The sequence below is a fragment of the Alexandromys fortis genome, unplaced genomic scaffold, assembly GCF_014885135.2.
Source record: "Alexandromys fortis isolate MF-2015 unplaced genomic scaffold, M_Fortis_MF-2015_v1.1 scaffold_10, whole genome shotgun sequence".
Lineage (NCBI taxonomy): Eukaryota > Metazoa > Chordata > Mammalia > Rodentia > Cricetidae > Alexandromys > Alexandromys fortis.
This window is the reverse complement of record NW_026067895.1, coordinates 5,559,736-5,581,009: the sequence shown is the minus strand read 5'-3', so window position 1 is coordinate 5,581,009 and position 21,274 is coordinate 5,559,736. Positions and strand designations below refer to the sequence as shown.

General features: G+C 37.6%; 1 protein-coding gene across 1 annotated transcript; it reads left to right on the top strand.

Moving 5' to 3' along the window:
* Nucleotides 1–2,199: 2,199 nt before the first annotated feature.
* Anxa1 (annexin A1) lies at nucleotides 2,200–20,797 on the top strand. The gene is made up of 13 exons (XM_050157505.1): nucleotides 2,200–2,404; nucleotides 8,150–8,229; nucleotides 8,534–8,642; nucleotides 9,257–9,351; nucleotides 10,075–10,188; nucleotides 11,163–11,253; nucleotides 12,959–13,038; nucleotides 13,827–13,883; nucleotides 15,060–15,153; nucleotides 15,935–16,030; nucleotides 16,888–16,946; nucleotides 19,472–19,594; nucleotides 20,455–20,797. The coding sequence occupies exons 2-13, from the start codon at nucleotides 8,164–8,166 to the stop codon at nucleotides 20,509–20,511; spliced, it is 1,041 nt and encodes a 346-aa protein (XP_050013462.1). The 5' UTR covers nucleotides 2,200–2,404; nucleotides 8,150–8,163; the 3' UTR covers nucleotides 20,512–20,797.
* Nucleotides 20,798–21,274: the final 477 nt, after the last annotated feature.

Sequence of the window (21,274 nt, the reverse complement as noted above, 5' to 3'; positions counted from 1 at the left end):
GGTTGTGATTCCCCAAGTGGATTGTTTAACCCGTGGTTGTCCCTTAGGGGTCGATGAGAACATCCTTCATCTGTTCTTTAATTTTCACAAACCCCTTTGACAGCACCAGGGAATGTTGGTGTCCTGGTAAAAACTCCAGTGGTGTCCACAAAGCAAATGTTTACCCGCTTTATATTTGGGAGTTTCCCTGCCTTCACAGTAAAGCTGGAAACTGTTTTGGGAAGCATGTTTTAAAGCATATTTCCCCCTTAATTCTACTATAATAAGTACTATGTTTAACCTTGCTATTGTGAGTTTCCTACTGCATCACAAACTAAAGTATATAAAGCATTTCAAGTACTAAACAAAATGAGATTACGTATCTCTTTTATATTCTTAATTCTACTTTAAATACATGATGTTTTTATTTCCTAAGGCTAGAAATGTGCATGAATACACCAACATTTCTGTTACTGAAGTTAAACATATAAGTAAAAATAGATAAAAAATGGAGATTAACTAGAGTTTATATAATTATCTTTTCCCTTCTCAGTTGACAACATCAATATGATGCTGGAAAGCTAGTTTACATGTGTCAGAATCAATTTTCCATTATGTCAATCATATTAATTTGTATCCAATTAGTTAACTTTTATTTTTAACACATACATGCAGCATGCATCAAAAATGTAGATGACTTTCTGTTAAGTATTTATATTAAATGGTCACATCGGCTTCCTTGAAATTGGCATTACTATTTTGTAATGTGCCATAAGTATTGCCAGTCTCAAAATAGTACCTCAATTGGCTTTTTAAGTTTCATTCTCTTTCTTTTTTGGCAAAGACTTTTCACTGTAGCTCAAGATAGACTTCATTACTGTGAAATGAAGGCGAAAGCTGACCTTGAACTCACGGCAATACTTTTGTTTCAGCCTCCCCAGTGATGAGATTGCATTTCTGGTCTAGTGATTACCTGGTGTGTGTGTGTATGTGTGTGTGTGTGTGTGTTGTGTATACATAATTAATTTATGGAGCTCAGAGATCAACCTCAGCAGTGGATGTCATCTCCATTGGTTTGAAACTCACCAATTAGAATCAACTGGATGATCAATGAGCCTCCAGGATCGCTCTGTCCCTGTCTCTCCACTGTTAGGATTATAGTCATGCCATTATGCCAGGTTTTTAGATTTAGCTTCTGGGATCAAACTCAGTTCATCGTGCTTGCGTGACAAGCACATTTGTGACAAGCTACCATCCAGTAACTATTCACTGACTTTTATGAGCATGAAATACAAAATCACCCAAAAGGCCTGTGAGGAAAATAAAAAAGGACAAAATATAAAACTACCATGCAAGCAAAACCTTACTGGGCAAAGTTCAGAGGAAAGGGCAGATACTATTGTACGGTTGTGTGAAGAATGAAATGATTCACTGTCGAGGAGCCTGGAAAAATTTCCTCCCGGACATCAGGTAGGGATTTTCCCGACCCCTGCAGTATGGTAGTTGCTAACCCATTAGGCTTTACAATTCACGGTTCCAGGTCTTTGCTTATTGCTCAACTCTTCTATGACACCTGGGCTCTACTTATACTCTAGCTATGTACTTTGAGTCTATTCAGAAATTAAGGAAATAGGCTCTCCTCTAATACCAACATTTTAATTAAATGTCACTATAATTACATTTTTAGCATTGATTATTGAAAATGCCAAAGCAATCTGGAGCTTCAGATTGTTACTATTTCTTATTTATGCTAGTACTAAAGTCTTGTTTGGAGACCAGGAGCACTGCTGGTGAAATATAAAAAGTACTCATTACAGGATAATTTTAAAACCTACAAATAACTTGTATCTCAATTGTCTGTAAGTTCTTGAGAGTAAGAATAGCCTTAGTGATAGAACTTCTACATACAAAAATGGCAACAAATTCAAAGAAATAAAGTAAGTTTCCAAGGTCACATAGTAGTAAGTGTTATGGCTGAAATTAGCACCAAGTCCTCCCCCTTTTTCTCTTCTCTTTTAGTGTTGTAGTTAATAAGCTTTTTATTCTATAATGTGCTTAGTTTGAAAGAAGTTCCAGTTCCTTAGGACGGAGCATGGAGTTCAACATAGCTGAAGCTCAGTGCATTCTGCCACTCCTTGAAGGAATAAAACCACAGAAGGAAGAGGAGGAGAAAAATCCATCCTTCCTTTTCCGTTCTGTAACTGAGTCGGTTCAGGGAGGAGTCTTGCAAGACTAGTTTCTCCTTGGTTTTGACCAAGGCTGAGCCAGTTCTTCAAACAAAAGACAGCCAGTTACTAAATTCTGGTTGCTAGGTGTGGCCTCTGTTCATATCCTATAAAATCAGAAGTCCAGCCCTCCACTTTCAGACTGAAACCATCTGAACAGAGCCTCTCTTCAGTGCCTTGGAAGCCAAGAAAATAAAAAGGTAAGGCTAAGTTTTTGTTTTACAGAGTTCTGCTTGGTTTAGAAACTACACAATTCTGTGAGAACTACTTGCTTGGTTTTCCTGGGGCTTCACAGAGAAGTGGTGTGACTGCTGAACTTGCCTCTAGTTACAGCTAGTGGAATTTAAAACCATTTAATGAATCTTACTGTAAAAATTATACTGTGATTTTATCTTTTAGACATCAAAAATTATAAAGTTTTACCGTTCTCATCTACAAAATGCAGTTTGGAAACTCTGGCAAGTTTACTTTATTGCCTTGTTGCTGAGTTACCAGAGACAGGAAGAAAGTGTGCTCCTGCTCCGGCAATCTTAAAAGGAGCTTTTTCTTTCCTCCTCTGTGGAACGTGTTGCCTCCAGAGCTTTGTGTTGTTTTGTGAGTACAGAGCAGGAGTCAGGATGGAGGTGGGAGCCCAGAGAACCCAGAGGTGGCAAACTGCAAAGGACTTTTTCAAAAGAGAAGATTCTTGTAGCTAAATATTTTTCTTTAATTAAACTAAGTGAATATCAGCGTCAAAGTCGTCCCCATGCCCTCTTTTAATTAACGTTTTGAATGAATGTTGTGTTTACTCATAGTTTAAGAAGGTCCGCTTATTACTCCGTTCGTTTAAACAGGGTGTGGCCACACTCCCTCCCTATTATCTCCGTGTCATCGACAGGCTTTTCTGGTGCACATTTAAAAACCTAAGGGGAAAGCAGATTTTTCCTCGGTGATGTCATGTCAGATGATAAATCATTCCACTGACTGCCAGATGGGCCCACAGAAACTCTCCTTTTTAATGGCATCTTGTAGGTCACACAAGCTAAGGATATAAACGCCCTAGACAAACACAAGGCAGATCTAAAGTTACCCATCCTTGCAGAGCCTTGCAAGAGCAAGAGAGGACGATCCCTAACTACACACTTTTGGCATATTACAAAACCTTTCTTCTGGGACTTTTCTCTTAGCCCTCTTGAAAATACTAATAAAATTCCTTTTCTTCCAAATCCTGTGAGGCAGTTAAGAAAGTTGTGCTTCTTCTTTCCATAGATGTCTATCTACAAGTGTGTGAATTCTGAGAAATCAATGTCCCCCAGTACTGAGTGAGGAATGTGTTTTGCTAGCTACAGATAAGGCCTGTTTCAGCTGATTCATATGTGGCAAAATGCTGGTTTCCTGATTCAGAAATGGTTTCTTCCGCAGAAATTACATGGTTACCAGAGGACAAGGAACACACCCACACCTCTTAGATACCAAATATGAGATTGATGTTGACAGGACTATAGCAACACGCTTAAGGAACCAGCTTAACTTACATGCTTATTAAATACCCTCCCTCCCTTCCTCCCTCCCTCCCTCCTTCCCTCCCTCCCTCCCTCACCTCCCCCTTCACTTTCTTTTGAGACAGAGTTTCTTTGTGTAGCCCTGGCAGTTCTGGAACTGGCTCTATAGACCAGGCTGGCCTCGAACTCACAGAGATCTGCCTGCCTCCTCCAGCCAAGTGCTGGGATTAAAGGCGTGCGCCACCACCGCCTAGCAATTTGCTACATTTTAAAATTCAGAAGAAAACAAAAGAATTTTCTGATCTCTAGCGGATGAATCATGAGCAATTCTAAAAGTCAAACTTTTTTCCTTCAAACTTGCACATATTTGTCAGAAAGATCAAATATTCAATCTACTTAATTTCTCCTTCCTTTAGGCTAGTTCTCGTCTATCAGTATTCAAGGTGAAACGTAAGCTACAAGCATCAGAGCTTCAATGGATATTAGAAACGTTATTTCAGCATTCTCATTTTCTAAATTAAGTTTCATGCTGTTTGTAAAGTCAGATTTTGTTAGAGAAACTTCAAATAAGGTCCATGACACCAGGATTCTTCCATTTAAAAATACCATTGTTACGGGCCAAATTTGTTGGTTAAATTTGTGTAGCTGTTTCTCAATGTGCTGTTTGTTTATTCAATGATGCTTATTTGTTTATTTACTAATAATTCATAATTCTTATGAATACACAGTATTCCAGGGGCCTCATGAGGTATTGGGTATGTGCAATGAATGGGCTCTGCCTTCAGGAAAAACTACTAGAGGTACAGATGACAACATGACAGGATAATGTATAATCGCATGAGGTTGTTGGATGGGTAGAGACAAGATGCTTTGGAAGGTTCTTTAGTGCAATGCTGAGTACCAGTGAAGGCACCATGAAGATGTGGTGAATACTCAATAATTACTCTTCATCAAAGAGCAGTGAGTCAGGCAAAAGACCTTGTGTGGATGAGGTCAGAGTATTCCAGGCAACAGAAATTCCCTCATCAGAAGCCTGAAGCAAAATATCCAGGAGCTACCTTCTGATAAATGGCTATTTAAAGTGATGTCATTGCAAAGTCTAATCATCTTCTCATGTGGCCATTGCACAGTCTAATTATCTTCTCCACGTGGGAAGGACTTATTCAAAGCCCAACTGTACATAAGACAGAAGCACGTGAAAATAAACACCCTCAGGCTGCAGTGAAACCTACTGAGTCTCTATGGATTCTCTATTAATGAATCTGATTCTCGAGAGTATTAAAAGTAGTATTGATCTTGTTCTCATCTCTTTGTTCACTAATTTAAAGGAATGCATAGTATTTTGCAGCCAGGAAGCATATAGTTATATTATGACTACTGATACTATTAGCAGGATTTCTATCTGAAAAGGACAACATGTACAAAAACAATGAAGATGATGACTAGCTAGGGATTGCTAATATCATTAGCAATCTGGTTGTCCTAGCATGTAACCAGGACATAAGCCACATAGCTCTCTTCCCTAGGGACACTGTCTTATGTTAAGTAAGTTACTCAACAAGCTTTTCTTCATTTTCTGTTTTGAAATGAATACAGCAATAATGCTGAAACCAGGAAGAGTTGGCAAACCAGGAAACTCAGCTGCTTTCCACACAGATTCTGGAAGTCACTTTCTAGAACACTCAGAAAGAAAGAAAACTGAAGATGAATACGTGCACATAAATATAACAAAAGGCTAATCCTTAGAAGTGTCCCACTTAATCTATATATAAGTAGAAATTAATAGGTGGTGCATATTCATAAAAGAGATTTTTGAGTAGAAACTATGTGAAATAGTGTCATGTTCTAAGGGGGTTACCCCTCAAATGAGCTCATTTTAATTCTGGAGATTAGCTTGTATTACAAACTCATTGGTAACTATTGAAACATATGTTGAGATGAGACAACATTATAGTAAAACAAAATAAAATAGAAGAAACAAACTCTTTTGAACCCATTCAATTAAGTTTGTGTCCATGAGGACTCTAAGTGCTGAGCAGGCAAAGTAAATCAGATCTGCCTGACATTCTTCCTGTGGTATTTGAGATGTGTGCTATATGAAAGCCATCCTGTTAATGAAGGTTATTATCTTGCCACTTAGGCTGTGATAACATTAATTTCCTTTGGAACACATGCATTCTTTTGCAGTCCTTGCATCTTTAAACATCACTAAAAGGTGGGAGCTGACTTTAGAATCCATTTTCTTCTGTTGACATTCATGAAAACCATTCTGTTCTGGATGCTTTGCTTTTCTGGACCATCCTTCTGGGCTATCGGGCACATTTTTGGGCTAGAATATAGACGCTCAGAAGACAGAAGTTCAAAGCTGTAAATTCTAGGGACCCTCTTGTCAAGTAAATCGTTCAACCTACTGCTTCTTGTTCTGTTGCACAATATGAGTAACCGGAGTCATCATTATTTCATTAAGCTTTCTTAGTTTTCGAAAAGAATGTTGTGCTCTATGCAGGTCTTTTTAAAAGCATAAAAACTGTGAAAGCCCCGTACTTTCATAAAAATCCTAAGATCAGTATTTAGTTTTCATACACACTTTTGATATTTTACTATATTCTGTTTTGAAGAATGTTTTTTCTGTCTCAACTGAAAACAGTGAAATTACTGATTTGATTTTTTTTTTAACAAGTGATCAGATCACTCATTTTGAGGACTACATTTTACTAGAGGCTTGGGTGTGGTAGCCAAGATAGCAACTCAGAACGACTCTGAAGCCGAAGGTGTGTCAACTTGGCAGTCACAATGTGAAATACTGTGTGGCAACAGTAATTGCACCGAATTCGACCACAGTGGGAAGTGCAATACCATGCATGATTGCATATCATGAGTTTACCTGGGGGGACAGCTTTAAATACGTTAGTTGTGGTTCTTCATACAGACAACGGAACAGTAACTGAACCAATCCCTTTGAGCATTATCATTTCCCTGTGGCATGGAATCTTTTTAGTTACTTTGAACTTAGTCATTCTAGCAAATTCAGACTGAAGTACTTTGTCTGGGCATGCTAGATAGGGACCAGTTTATGAGTTTGAATCTTCATAAGTCTTATGACTAAATTCTATGAAATAAAATCCAAGGTATTATCTTTTCAAAAGTATTCACTAAGAAATCCCCAAAGGGCATGAGAGGTAGATAGGTGTTGACATTGCACATTGGTTCCCCCCCAAAAAAAAATGTGAACTCAGATGGAAGGAATCGTGTATGTGGAGAAGACAGATTAACTGTTAACATACTTAACATTTTAAAAAGATTTTGTTCCATTTAATTCAAACATCATAGCTGCAAGCTGTACAGGCACCTTAAGGAGCAACCTCTAAGATACTTGCCAAAAAGTTAGGCGTATTGCCTCATTACCCAAGTGATTCTTGTTAGAACAACCAAAAAAATGTATAAAACAATTCTTTTATTTATGTGGGTGGCATACAACAATAATATTTAAACTGTTTAAACATATAGAACATGAAGATACTTATTCAAATAGTTTTATACCAACCAATGGGAGAACAAAAAAGAAATCTACATTATTGAGAAAGAAATACGTAGAGTTTTGAGTTGATCCAGTCCAGCAGATTGTTCCAGATTCATTTACTTTATAAAAGTAAGCATGTTTTCTCTAGCCCTGCTTTTGGCACAGGCCCTGATGAAACCCACAGGTGCTGGGTTAACTATTGACTGGTCTTGCCGTTCTCTCTTTGCCCGTTACCATGCCTACCACGATACAGAAATGATACTCCATCTAAATTGAAGATGTTATCACACTGCTTTCAAAATACAAACCTACTAATGTTGCTATTAGCGTGGACCTACATTTAAATTCTTTGCTCCAACTTCTAGCAACATTTCTCTGTTCAGTGAACTTTACTCTGCTTCTCCAATATGATGAACTTTCCTCACTTTTCCCCCTCTGAAACTTCCTGTTGGAATTGTTTTAACTCATATCAGTAAAGCCTCTCCTGAACTAGCACTTTCCTCAGAAGTTTCCTTAGCCTTTTGACTTTCAGTAGGAGAACATAGACCAGCTCTAGATTCCCCCATGGCAAAGGGATGTCATATCAAAGCTTTGCATCCTCTGTGCTTAGCGTCTGCTGGGTGGTCTGGAAATTTAGATCAGAGACAGAATACCCTGCTCTTCTCTTCAGACCCTGTGCTTACGTGCTGCAATCCTTAGAGGGCAGGGCTGTAAAGACCAAGAAAATGGCCCAATTCCACTTTTGAACAGAGGCTATGGGTTTCTTTTTAACAGTAACAGCAGTCTTTAAAAAGTATCTACCCCTCACAGTTTAGTATTCTCAAAAGAATAATCATAGTAAATAAAGACTAGTTTACTGTCTATTGCAATGTCTCCAGTGTATTGGGTAATATTTATGGGTATTGGGTTTGTTGTATTACAGTATCTACCCATTTTCTTTCCAGATACTTCTTCAAAAATGGCGATGGTATCAGAATTCCTCAAGCAGGCCTGGTTTATCGACAATCAAGAACAGGAATATGTTGTAAGTAGTCAAAATATTATGAAGTAGTTACCAGGAAAACAGACATCAAAGGACGGGGGCGGTGGTGGTATACGCCTTTAATCCCAGCACTTGGGAGGCAGAGGCAGGCAGATCTCTGTGGGTTTGAGGTCAGCCTGGTCTACAAGAGCTAGTTCCAGGACAGGGCCCAATGCTACAAAAAAACCCTGTCTCAAAACAACAACAACAACAAAAAATTTAAAAATAAAAATAAAATAAAAATAATAAAAAAGACATCAAGACAAATGAACAAATGGAGATTAATTTATATCTCTCATATATATAGCAAGCTGTAAAATCATCCAAAGGAGGTCCTGGGTCAGCAGTGAGTCCCTACCCATCCTTCAATCCATCCTCGGATGTTGCTGCCTTGCACAAAGCAATCATGGTTAAAGGTGAGTGTGCACCCATAGAAGAGTTCCCTCTTGAACAGTTCACAGACACTGCTTAATGGTTACTGGGACATGAACCTGAGTGATACAATGTCTTTCTCTAGGGACATAAAAAATTTACATAATAGCCTGTACCTATAATATCAGTACTAGAGTGTCTGAGGCAGGAGAATTGCCATTTGAGGCCTACATGTGCTGTGTACTCAGTCACTGCCTCCGAAAGAGGAAGGACACCTTCCTTTCAGTACTTATGAAATTTTGGTCAGTGATGAAATCCCTGTTGCTATAATAGAGGAGGTCCTTACCTGCCCTGTTTATAGTAGAAATCAATGTTTAAATCAGAACCTGTGATCACACTTAGGGTTTGCGCATGCGTCTGGAACACTGGCATCCAGAAACTACTAATTGGCTCTTCATTTTCCATTCACATTAATGAGATGCCACCTTACACTCTTCAGCTTTTTGAGGACCATGACATTCATTTTCTAGGCTAATGTCGTTCTCTTCCTCAGCGTTGTTATGCTGTGCCTTGACCACCAGCTTGATAACAAATCATTTTATGGCAATTGTTGGTGATTAAGAAAATCGATGTTAAAGCCTCAGGTCTTTATTTCCAGGTGTGGATGAAGCGACCATCATTGACATTCTGACCAAGAGAACCAATGCTCAACGCCAGCAGATCAAGGCAGCATATTTGCAGGAGACCGGAAAGGTGCGAGAATGGTGAACCCAGACCATCATTTGCTCATGTCTACGTAGAATTGGATTCTGAAGCTCAGTTCCTAGCTCTTTCTGTTTTAAGCCTGTTGACCCATTATCACCGAGACAGGAATCGCAGTATTTGTTTCCTACGTTGCAATAGGATGACTTTTAGCAAATTCGGTTCACACACTGACCAGTTAACTGCAAAGTTTTCCAGAGGTGATGTTTTGTGTTGGAGGCAAGCCATCAATTTAAGTAAAATAAGCATCGAAATTAGTGTGGGGGAAACAAAGTATTTGTTCCGATTGAAGGGCAGGGTTTTTTTTATTTGTTCATTTGTTTTACTACAACTAAAAACGAGCAAACGAACTTGATATTTCTCATAGCAAGTGTAGATAGTTTATTTTTAACTGGGTGCAATAAGAATACGGGGTAGTATCACTTTTTAAATTATAATGCTTGTTAGTCCAATGAAAAGCATGGAACAACTTTGTGTTCTGAACTTTGCGACTCCTTTCCCGTAAGAAACACAGAGAACACAGTCCTTTGGGAAATTTGTTATAGATGCAGCAAATTTCATCTCATTCCTCTAGATGAAAAGATCGAGACTGCTTCCTAAACATCCAACATGCTTTCAGTACTTAATGAGGGAGCTCTGAATAATGACCAAAGTGAGCAATGTCAGGAGGTGCCGGATTGTTGGCAACTCACTCTAATCCTTTTGTTTTTCCAGCCCCTGGATGAAACTTTGAAAAAGGCCCTTACAGGCCACCTGGAGGAGGTTGTTTTGGCTCTGCTGAAAACCCCAGCCCAGTTTGATGCCGAGGAACTCCGTGCTGCCATGAAGGTAAATGCTTTTTCCCCCACAACAGTTTTTAAGACTTGTTTTATTTGTACGATTGTTTTGCTTGAATTTATGTCCATATGTCTGTCAGGAACTTAACCCCAGCCCCTGGCATCCATTCCAGAACCCTGGCTTGGGATTTGCATTGGTCTGGACTCCAAATCCCAGCATGCCAGGTCCTGACCCTTGGGGGTCAGGAAAACTCCCACAGGGTATTTAAGTGGGCTCCCAGAGAAGGAACACATGATCCCGGGTTTGCCTGTGCGCTCTGCTTTTCTCTCTCCCCTGCCATACTCTTGGCCACCCGGGAGCACCACTACTTAGTAAAACATGGACATTTTATTTGGTCTAATCTGTTTTCATTGGATTTCTTTGCACCGGTGGAACGGCTCATGTTAGAAAATATTCCTAAGAATGTCCTCTTTCTGTGTCTGGGACTCCCAGAGGTCTACATAGGATCATATTATTGGAGATATGGATGGTTGTGAGTCACTACATTGATGATAGGAATTGGATCTGGGTCTTCTACCTGAACAAGTGCTTTTAACTACTGAGCCTTCTCACAGCTCTCTAAATGACTCTTTTTAAGAAAAATTTCTTTCCGAAAAAAAAAAATGTGCAGGACAAATCTGTGATTTGCTATAGCTGGGCCTTCATCATCTAGTAAGGACTGTCAATCATTTCAAATTCAGTGAATAAGCAAGTTAATATTTTAATGAATAAATTAGCAGATACATGAAAAATTAAATATTGGAACTAATGTTCTTCATGCAATTTAAATGCATGCATCAAATATCTATATTTTTAAATCTTTACACCAAATACTAAACATAAACTATTTTGTTTTTAGAACAATATTTTTTTTAAATATGAACAGAAGTGACTAAATGACAAATTACAGCACACTTTGTGTGGACAAAACAAGTTGATATCTTGAATGAAAGAATGTAAATGTATTTTCTTTTCTTTAAATTCAGGGACTTGGAACAGATGAAGACACTCTCATTGAGATTTTGGCATCAAGAAGTAACAAAGAAATCAGAGAAATTAACAGAGTCTACAGAGAAGGTCAGGTCTAGTATCTGAGTTCTTAGTCAGACAGTGTTATGATTTATGGCATGAGTGACCCTGGCAGATTCCACTATGAGGCAGACAGATATGCCATGTGGAGAGAGCTTGGGTATAGAGTTTATTCAGGGGGTATTGTGAGGGTATAAGGGTAATGGGTATGAGAGGAAGAGTTAGAGAGAAAAAGATAGAGGGACAGAGAGAGAGGAAAAATAAGGGAAGGAGAGGCAGAGACTGTGATAGAGAGAACAGAGAACAGGCAGAGAGAGTGAGAAAAGAAGAGAGAGGAGGCCAGCTTGTCTCCATGGGAAAGGTGAGGAGGAAGGGAGAGATTGGGAGTGGGCGGAGCTTGTCTCTTAAAGGGACAGAATACCCAGGTCACCTCTTGTGTGATTTAGAAAGTCTGCATTTTAAAGTGTTCCCTTCCTGGTTGATACATATCCCTGGAATGCAGGATGAGATGGGAGTGAGAAAACACAAGCCCCAATCCATATGCAGCTTACACCTTAATAGAAAATGTCTTCTGGGGCTAGTGAACATAAATTGTTACAAAGAGAATTGGATTCAGAGCATTGACTTTCCATAGCTTTCTAACCACATTTCAATTGCTCTGAACTACACTGTGCCTTTTATTTTGAAAAGACTAAATAGTAAGAATAAATATTTTTGATCAGACCACTTTTCATTTATCTTTCTGATCTCTTGTTGGGAACTTTAACTTTACCATTGGAAACATAAATCATCCAATTCCTCTTTCTCTGTGCTTAAATAGATACTTAGATGAAAGACTCTTAGTGACTCATTGTACAGAGGCCTCGAGTCAAATTCAAATGACTCAGTCCTCACTGCCCAGGGGATGGCTGTGCATCTCTGGGGATTTTCTAGTTTCTCTGAACTGTTGGCTTTTTGTTTTGTTGAACTAATATGTGACATCATGAAGAATGCTTATGTCTGACCCTCTTACCAAGCACTCAGGGGACACCTTGCACATTGTTTTCAGTTTTAGTACATGAGTCAAAGTGGAGCCATTTTCAACCACGTCTTCTCTTATTATTACTCCAGAACCAGTGTCTTAGAATCATTTCTCAGTAAAAATAATTAAAGAAACATAATTATTAATGTGTTTGATAAAATGCAAAGGAAGACATCCACATTTCCCTATGATCCTAAAGATACAGTCCAGAAATAGCTTAAGGTGCTACTTTTACTTTGCTACAAATTAAGTTGTTTTCCCCATTAAAGCACTATATTTTAAAATAGCCAAATGGATGTCTAGAGACATGAGATTTAAATTAATGCAACATACTTGAAATTGAACATATTGAGTATTTATAAATTTAATGTAAATAAATGGCCCATGATCAAGCAAGTACTTTTTTCTTTTAAATACTGTTCTATCCATTCTAATGATTAAATTTTCAGATATTTCAAAATGATTTGGTAAAGCTTGTTTAAACAGTTCCTTCTTGTTAGCTAGTATTTATGACTAAATTTCATGCACAGTATTTTTCAGTTTCCTTCCATCGATCTATAGGAAATTATTTTATAGCCTAACATTTCAGCTGCACAAGTTTATCCATTTTCATAAAAATATTTTGAGATATGTTACACAAGTCGTTCAACCATGTAAGCTATCAGTGAATGCAGAAATCATTTCTTTTTTTTTCAATAGTTTACTGAAAAAATTTATTTTCTCATCTCGTAGAGCTAAAGAGAGATCTGGCCAAAGACATCACTTCAGATACATCTGGAGACTTTCGGAAGGCCTTGCTTTCTCTTGCCAAGGTATAACTTAGATATCTTTGCTATTATAAATAATAAAACTTTAGATTTGTGAGTGTTTTCAAAGAAAGAGAAATTCTTTCCTTTAAAATTAATACCACCTAATTGACAAATAATACTTAACGTATTTGAGGTAATAATGTGATCTTTTGATATATTTGTATTTTTTAATTAATTTTTAAGCTGTCTTTTCTCATTTTACACACCAATCCCAGTTTCCACTCCCTCCCCTCCTCCTGTTTCCTCCACCTCCTTCCATTCCACCTCCATTCACTCCTCAGAGAGGTTAAAGCTTCCCCTGGGGAGTCAACAAAGTCTAACACATTACTTTGAGGCAAGGTGTAGAATTAACAATATAAAAACTTCATAATCATACTTTCTACAACTTTTTCAGGTGAGATATTTGAAGCTTATCTTCATTAAAAAAAAATACCCACTCTGCTTTGATTATGTTCATCTTACTGTGTAGTAATACCACAATGTACTCCTCGTGTCTATGAGAGACTGCCCTTTCATTAGCATCCTCGAATCCAGTCCCACGCCGCCATCTCTGGTCATCATCAATGTATAGTCTTCATCCGTGGGTTCGGGTGTTTTAGGAAGCACATCTAAGTGAGCTCATGGCAACTTGCTTTGTTCTGTCTTGCTTATGTTCCTCAGAGCAGCACTGCTGAAATGATAGATACTGTTTTCACTATTTTTTCCTCAAAAATTGTGTCTGATTTTAAGAGAATTAAGTGTATCATTACATCCTATAGAAAATCTTAAAATATGTTGGGGCATTTTTTCAGGGTGACCGTTGTGATGATCTGGGAGTGAATCAGGATTTGGCTGACACAGATGCCAGGGTAAGCAAGGGGGAGACAATATCAAGGAAGCAAACCTCCCTACTTTCTTATTCCCTCTGTCTGGAAGGAGATCTCAGGTCTTGTGAGAAGCCAATGAGTGTTCATTTCATTAGATATACATTTTTGTAGGCCAAGAATGGAATGTATAATCTTTGTTTCTAATTTATTTCATTATTTAGAAACTCAGAGATGACTAAAAAACAGTGAGAATCTGTCTTTCCCAAGAACTGTTAGACTGAGAACATTCCAAATTTTGACTTTAAAATATAAAAACATAACTATATGCATGCCCAACCCCTTGGAGGTAACAAGTTGTTACCTATTTGAGATTCTCTTTCTTCTGTCTCTCAATTTGCTGGGATTAGAGGCATTCACCATCATGCTCAGCTGGAAAAAAAATCTATTGCTGAATAAAGTTAAATCAAGAAACACAATGAACATTATATTTTAATAGAAATTGTGCAAACATATCAAAAACAATAATGATATACAATTGTCTGTAATAAAAATTACTCTTATTTTTGTAAATATTCTTTCCCTTTTCAGACTATTAGGGCTCCCATATATATATTTATGGAGACTGCATGATTAGTATGGTGAATGGTTTCGTAGAAATTAATAGTTTAAGGTGGATAGTGGTGGTGCAAGCCTTTAATCCTAGCATTTGGGAGGCAGAGGCAGGCAAACAGTTTGAGCTTAAGGCTAGGCTGATCTACAGCCAAGGGTATGTATAGAAACCCTATCTAAAAAACAAAATAAGAAAGGAAGGAAGGAAGGAGGGAAGGGAGGGAGGGAGGGAGGGAGGGAAATGTTTTAGAGTCAGTAGATCATATTGGTAACAAAAAGACAGAGATTATTATTTTCATTTGCAAAGGAGGAATAATTGTATTTAAATTGTTTTCTAAGATTGTACAGCTTTCAAATTTTACAGTTGAAATTTTTGTACAGAAATCATAGCATCAAAATTGCACATCTTTCATTAGCTAATAAATGTGTACCTAGAAGGGGAAAATGCAAGACCTTATTGTCTTCACTTTCAAGAAGGGCCAATTTCAATGATACCTACTCTGATTGTATTAAGTACAGCATAAATGGTTATATAACTTTTGTTAAATATAATATTCTTTTTTTTTATTTTAGTACATAGTCACATGTTTACTTATTGATTTTTGACAGGCTTTGTATGAAGCTGGAGAAAGGAGAAAGGGGACAGATACAAATGTGTTTGTCACAATTTTGACTACTAGAAGCTATCCTCATCTTCGCAGAGGTAACAAGAAATTAGTTTTTCTTGAATGTGTTTATGGGAGGTCAAAAGTTCCTTTGGGAGGACAAGTGGGAGGAAGGAAAGAAAGAGGTCTTTCTATATCAAACGGATGTAGTGATGTTGACCACTCAACCACTGGATGCCTATTTATCGGTTTTGAACATCCACTGTTCACAGCACTGAGAACAGACTTTGTGATTTTCAAGTGGGTAACGTCCTTTATTTTCACCATTTCTATTCTTTTGAAGTTTTAGAGTAGTTATGACAAAAAATATGAATAAAACATAACAAATGCTAGGAAAAAAAGATACAAAAACCTCTGTAGGGTCTAAATGAAGGAAAGAATATGCAGACGGTCCAGAAATAAGAGAGAGCAAAAGAAAATTCCCAAATTTCTAAAGATTCAGAGCTAAGACTTAGGGTCTGAATCTTTGGAAAGGGAGAGTGTAAAAGGGTAACACAAGGTTCATTACTGTATACCAACAAGTCAAGTTCCTATATTAAACAAACTGAGTTTGCTACGCTAAGGTTAGAATGGAAGGAACTATTAATTCTTTTGTGAAAATAGTAAAGTCATTAATCACCTGTCACTTCTGATAATGGTTGGCACTTGCAATATGAAGATGGAGTAGACATATTATGTGGAGTCATGCAATTAGCCTTTAAAATGTCACCGAAGTTCGGTGTACCCAAGTGACTCCTTGAATCAGTTACCCTGATTTTGCTAGAGTTTATTAGAAGACAGGCTGCTTTGAAGATATCTTAACTTCAATTTCCTCTTCAGTGTTTCAGAATTACAGAAAGTACAGTGACCATGACATGAACAAAGTTCTGGACCTGGAAATGAAGGGTGACATTGAGAAGTGCCTCACTGCCATTGGTATGTATAAGTTGCATAGGTAGAGCTCTGACATGAACTTGTACACTTGTATTTCTCTGCTGCCTTATACAAAACGCCTGTAAATATAATACATCTATGCATCTATGTTCAGAATGATGCAGTCTGTAAGACTGATGAAGAAATAGGAGGCCTTTTTAATGGAGCAGATGTTCAAGATATGCAGATGCAGAATATATTTTTGAGCTCCTGTTTATAAAGCAATGTACCAAGTAAGCCATACTACCTGGGCCAATACAGATGCTTATCAAGAGCAGCACATTCAAGTTTTGGTGTAACCATGTATTCAGTCTTGAGCAAGTCCTGCATGATCTAATCTAGTAGATCTGGGTAAACTTCTGAAAATCTGAACCTTTTACATGTCTCTTAGGGACAGTCTGCTTCTGAAGCCTAGGGATCTGAATGTCTAAGGAGCTCTGATGTATATCAGTCCTGCTGTCCACAGATCCCACTTTGAGTAGCAAGATAAAGAAAAGACCCCTACAAATGTGCTACTATTCCATTCATGTCTAGTCACTTTATATTCCTTCTGCTGCTTTACTGCCTTGACAAAGGTTTGTGTACAACACGAATCAGGTTTTTATGCGCCTGGCCCTTACACTGGTTTCCCCATACCCACGGAGAGGATAATATATTCAGGGTAGAGTCACTACTGAATATTGACAGGGGAAACACTGCTGATAACCACCTTGTAGAAAATGACTCTGTCTTCTAATAAACTAAACATTCTACATTAGGCAGGAGGGCTAGAACTCTTATGGCAAAGTTATTTCTTATTTGTTCAGCGTGTATCTTTATTTTGCGATGAATTCTTCAAGCGAAATTTGCATCTCTTGCAGTGAAATGTGCCACCAGCGCCCCAGCTTTCTTTGCTGAGAAACTTTATGAAGCCATGAAGGTACTGTTCTTACACACTTTACTTAGAGGGCAAATATCTGTAGATAGGAGAGCACAGAGCCTAATGTTGCTTGAAAATCACAATATATATCTTTAAAACTATGCTTTATGCAGTTTGAGGGGAAACATGTATTAGAATAAACTTGTTGAATTTGTGCATTCTTTAAAAGGTGAATGTAAAAGTGATTATGAGGTGAGCTAGCAAGACGTTTATAGGTGATTTATAATTTGCTTGAAACCTGAATCACCAGAAGAAGAGTGGTGCATTCCGCCTTTTAGTGTGTTGCTTTAATAACCTACTTCAACCAAGGTTGTGAGCTTTATGCTGTTGCCTTCCTAATTAAGCTTCTCTCTTGCCACAGACTAATAGTGATCTTTTAAAATGTCATTCCGTATTTAGAGAAGGAGAAGGTGGTATTGGGATGCATTTGAAATATCACTGTTACTTTATAACTCAGCAAGGAGTTTGGTATACAGGAGGTTGCCCCAGCACTTACTTTTCGAGATCTCAAGACAATGGTTATGAAGTGATCCTTCCTTTGTAACCCACATATAATAAAGCTCAAGAGAAGAAGAGGGGGCATGAAAAGAGCTAACAACTGAAATAATATTGAGGAGGTTCTGTGAAATGATAAACATGTTTCCAATGCTTCTCAATTAAGACAGGCACAATAGGTCTAATTGAATATTAATTAATTCCTTCTCCATATGACATGAAAAAAGAACATATGCCTAAAACTTCAGGAGTCAATATAGCTTTCTCTGATCTAATCTAAAACCTTAAATCTGGGCCAATGAAATGACTCAGCAGATTAAAGTACTTGCTTTCAAGCCTGATGACCTGAATTCAATCCCTGCGACCCACATGTTGAAGGAGAGAATCAACTCCTGAAAGTTGTTCTCTGATTTCCTCATGAACACTGTACCATGTACATCCATAAATATACCCCTTGAGTGTACATACAGAGATCAATAATATAAATAAACAATAAAATATAATAAAAACCATAAAAACTTGAGATTTATGAAAGAGTAGGGTGTAAGTAGGTGAGCATGAAAGAAGAAGAGAAAATAGGAAAATAAAGCAGGGCTGACTCAAGAGAGGAAAACAGCATACACTTGGAATTGAGAGTAGAACCAGTTTTTTCAAGACAGCAGGTATGATTAGGTTGACAGCCAAATGGCTATAGGATTATGAAGTGTAGGCAGAGGCTGCTGGTTCATTCCTGGCTGCTCAGACCCGAAATAATTACACAAAACTGTATTAATTAAAACACTGCTTGGTCAATTACTTAAGCATATTTCTAGCTAGCTCTTATATCCTAAACTAATACATCTCCATTAATCTGTGCATCACCACAAGGCCTACCGGCAAAGTTTCAGCAGGCTCTGGTAGAGGCGTCTGTCTCCTGTGGCAGCTACATGGCTTCTCATTGACTCTACCTTCTTTCTCTCAGATTTAAGTTTAGTTCTCCCACCTAGATCTATTCTGCAAAACCACTGGCCGAAACTGCTTTATTCATTAACCAATAAAAGCAACACATAGACAAAAGGACTTCCCACACCAATGAAGGGCATTGTATGCCCTGAGAAGATGGTTGGTTCATTGTAGGAGAAATGGGTGAGCGCTGAAACAGTTATAACAGATAGATTAGATTTATGACTTCAGAGAAAAGCAACAACCCTTTGCTGTAGTGATATTTTGGTTGTGCTTTAACAAATAAAACTTGCCTGAGGATCCAAGTGAAGAGCTTGCCATACTAATTAGCTATAGAGCCCAGGCAATGGTAGCATACACCATTAATCTGAGCACTTGGGAGACAGGTAGATGGATCTCTGTGAGTTCGTGGCCACCCTGGGCTACACCAGATTAAATCAATCTAAATGAGAAACAGAGCCAAGAGGGGGTGGCTCATACCTTTGATCCTAGCACTAGAGAGGTGGAGACAGGAAATGATAAGGCTGGGCTGAGAGAAGAACATAAGGCAGGAGAAGACAGGAATTCGGGATTCTCCCTGAGGTTTCTTAGAGATGGCATTCAGTCTGACAACTTGTAGAGACGGGATATCCCATTTGGTTTGAGGATCTTTCAGCTTTCACCCCCTAAAATCTAACTCTGAGTTATTTTCAAGACCAATTACAAATCTCGCTACACTTTACTATTATTGGGTAGTTCTGACACAACAAAGACTGGATGGTGGAAAGCCAGTTAGAAAGCTGTAGAGACCCTTTACATCATTTGCTAATATAACTCCTGGTTTCTTCTTTCATTGCCACTTCTCTCTCTCTCTCTCTCTCTCTCTCTCTCTCTCTCTCTCTCTCTCTCTCTCTCTGTGTGTGTGTGTGTGTGTGTGTGTGTTATAGAGAAAGATACGCACAATGGGAGGAAAGGGAGACGAGAAGAGCATATAGGGTTGATTTTCTCTATGCAACATTTGTGGAAAGCATAAATGGGACTTCTTTTGAAAATCCAGTCTCTGATGAGAGATTTCCTGAATGTAATGAAATCATGGTCTGTCTGCACAGGGAGCTGGAACTCGCCACAAGGCATTGATCAGGATTATGGTCTCCCGTTCTGAAATCGACATGAATGATATCAAAGCATTTTACCAGAAGAAGTATGGAATCTCTCTCTGCCAAGCCATCCTGGTATGTTTGACTTTTCGATAACGGCACCTCCATATAAGAAAGTTCTTTGTGTAATATTTTCTGAAAGGAGAGCTGATGTGCTGTGCTGCAGATGTGCATTGCATATTTAAGACTGACTCGGCTTCTTAGGGTGAATGATTCGTAAAGAAATTAAGCTTCACGTAATTAAATCTAGTCTATCAAAGAACCAGCTGTATTTTTGAAGCACAGAAAAGTGTTTAGTCTTTGCGCATAAGCAGGCCTGAAATAGTTCAGAGCTCTTAGAAGTATTGATACATATAGTGATTTATTTTATAGTTAAAACTGAAGAATTAAAAACTTAGTATTAAAATTAATTTCTAGTGTTTTACTTATTGCTAAATATTTTTCTACGTAAAATGTTTTAAAATATATGTTCAAGTCATATTATTAGAATGTTGGAAGATAACACAGAACAAGAAGTCAAGGGGGATGATCCTATTGGATGATAATTATTTAAATTCATATTATGTGCATTTGACAATTAAGATATATGAAGAACAAATGAGAAAATTATAGACTGTAGTTTTCACTTTTTTGAGTGATTCAGATATTTCTTATGTAGAGTTTCAGATTATAACATGCTTCTATTGATTATATGGTATATAAATTCTTAGAAATAGTTGTCCTAATACACAACAAATATTTCAGAGTAGACTTTATTTTTCAAACCTTTTGATTCTCCTCTGCAGAAAATTTAATTTAGATTTTCTTTAACAGAGCTCTACCACACACTGCTTTTCAGTTGACTCTACAATTATCACTCTTTTACAATTAAAATAGCTTTTATTCATCATGATTTTGCATCATGTGAAATATTCTCTCGTTTTTTTAACCAACAGGATGAAACCAAAGGAGACTATGAAAAAATCTTGGTGGCTCTGTGTGGCGGAAACTAGATGTCCCTGCAGCTCTATAGTACTGTGATACAAGCGTCTCTTAGCTGCCGCTTTTCCTCTACCACATAGGCTTATGTATAAGAGTTGCTTTAGCAGATAAAATTTAATTGCCCACTTTGAATATTGTAGCCTAGGAATAAGTTTTATATCATACCTCAGTATAACGGAGAAATGTTTTATTAGTTATTGTTATCCCAAATTATAAATCCCTGTAAGCAAACTACTTTGTTAGCCTTCCTGAGAAATAAGTTTATATAAACTAAAATAAAATAATTTTATAAGACAATTGATGTTATTGGCTCTTATATTTTGATTTTCTTTTTTTGTGTATGTGTGTGTAATCAAATGATAAGTTTAGCAAAGAAGAAAAGTCAGTTTTCCCTATTTGAAGATGGTTTTAGGCATGAAATCATAAAGTTCTACAAGACAGCTTCTCCAAATAACCAGCAATTTCCTCAGAGTAGTAGGATACAAAATCAACTTACAAAAAAGCAGTGCTTTTCTGAATACCAATATCAAGCACGCTGAGGACAACATTGTAGAAGTCACCCAATCAACAATAACATCTAAAAACTAGGAATAATTCTAACTAGGTGCTAAAAGATATCCACATGCAAAGTTTTAAATCTCTGGAGAAAGGGATCAAGGAATACACTAGAAGGAGAAAAGACTTGGTTATGCTTAAGGATTAGTAGAAGTAATATTGTGTAAATGGCCATTCTAGCAAAAGCAAACTCAGTCAAAATCTCCATTCCTTTCTTTG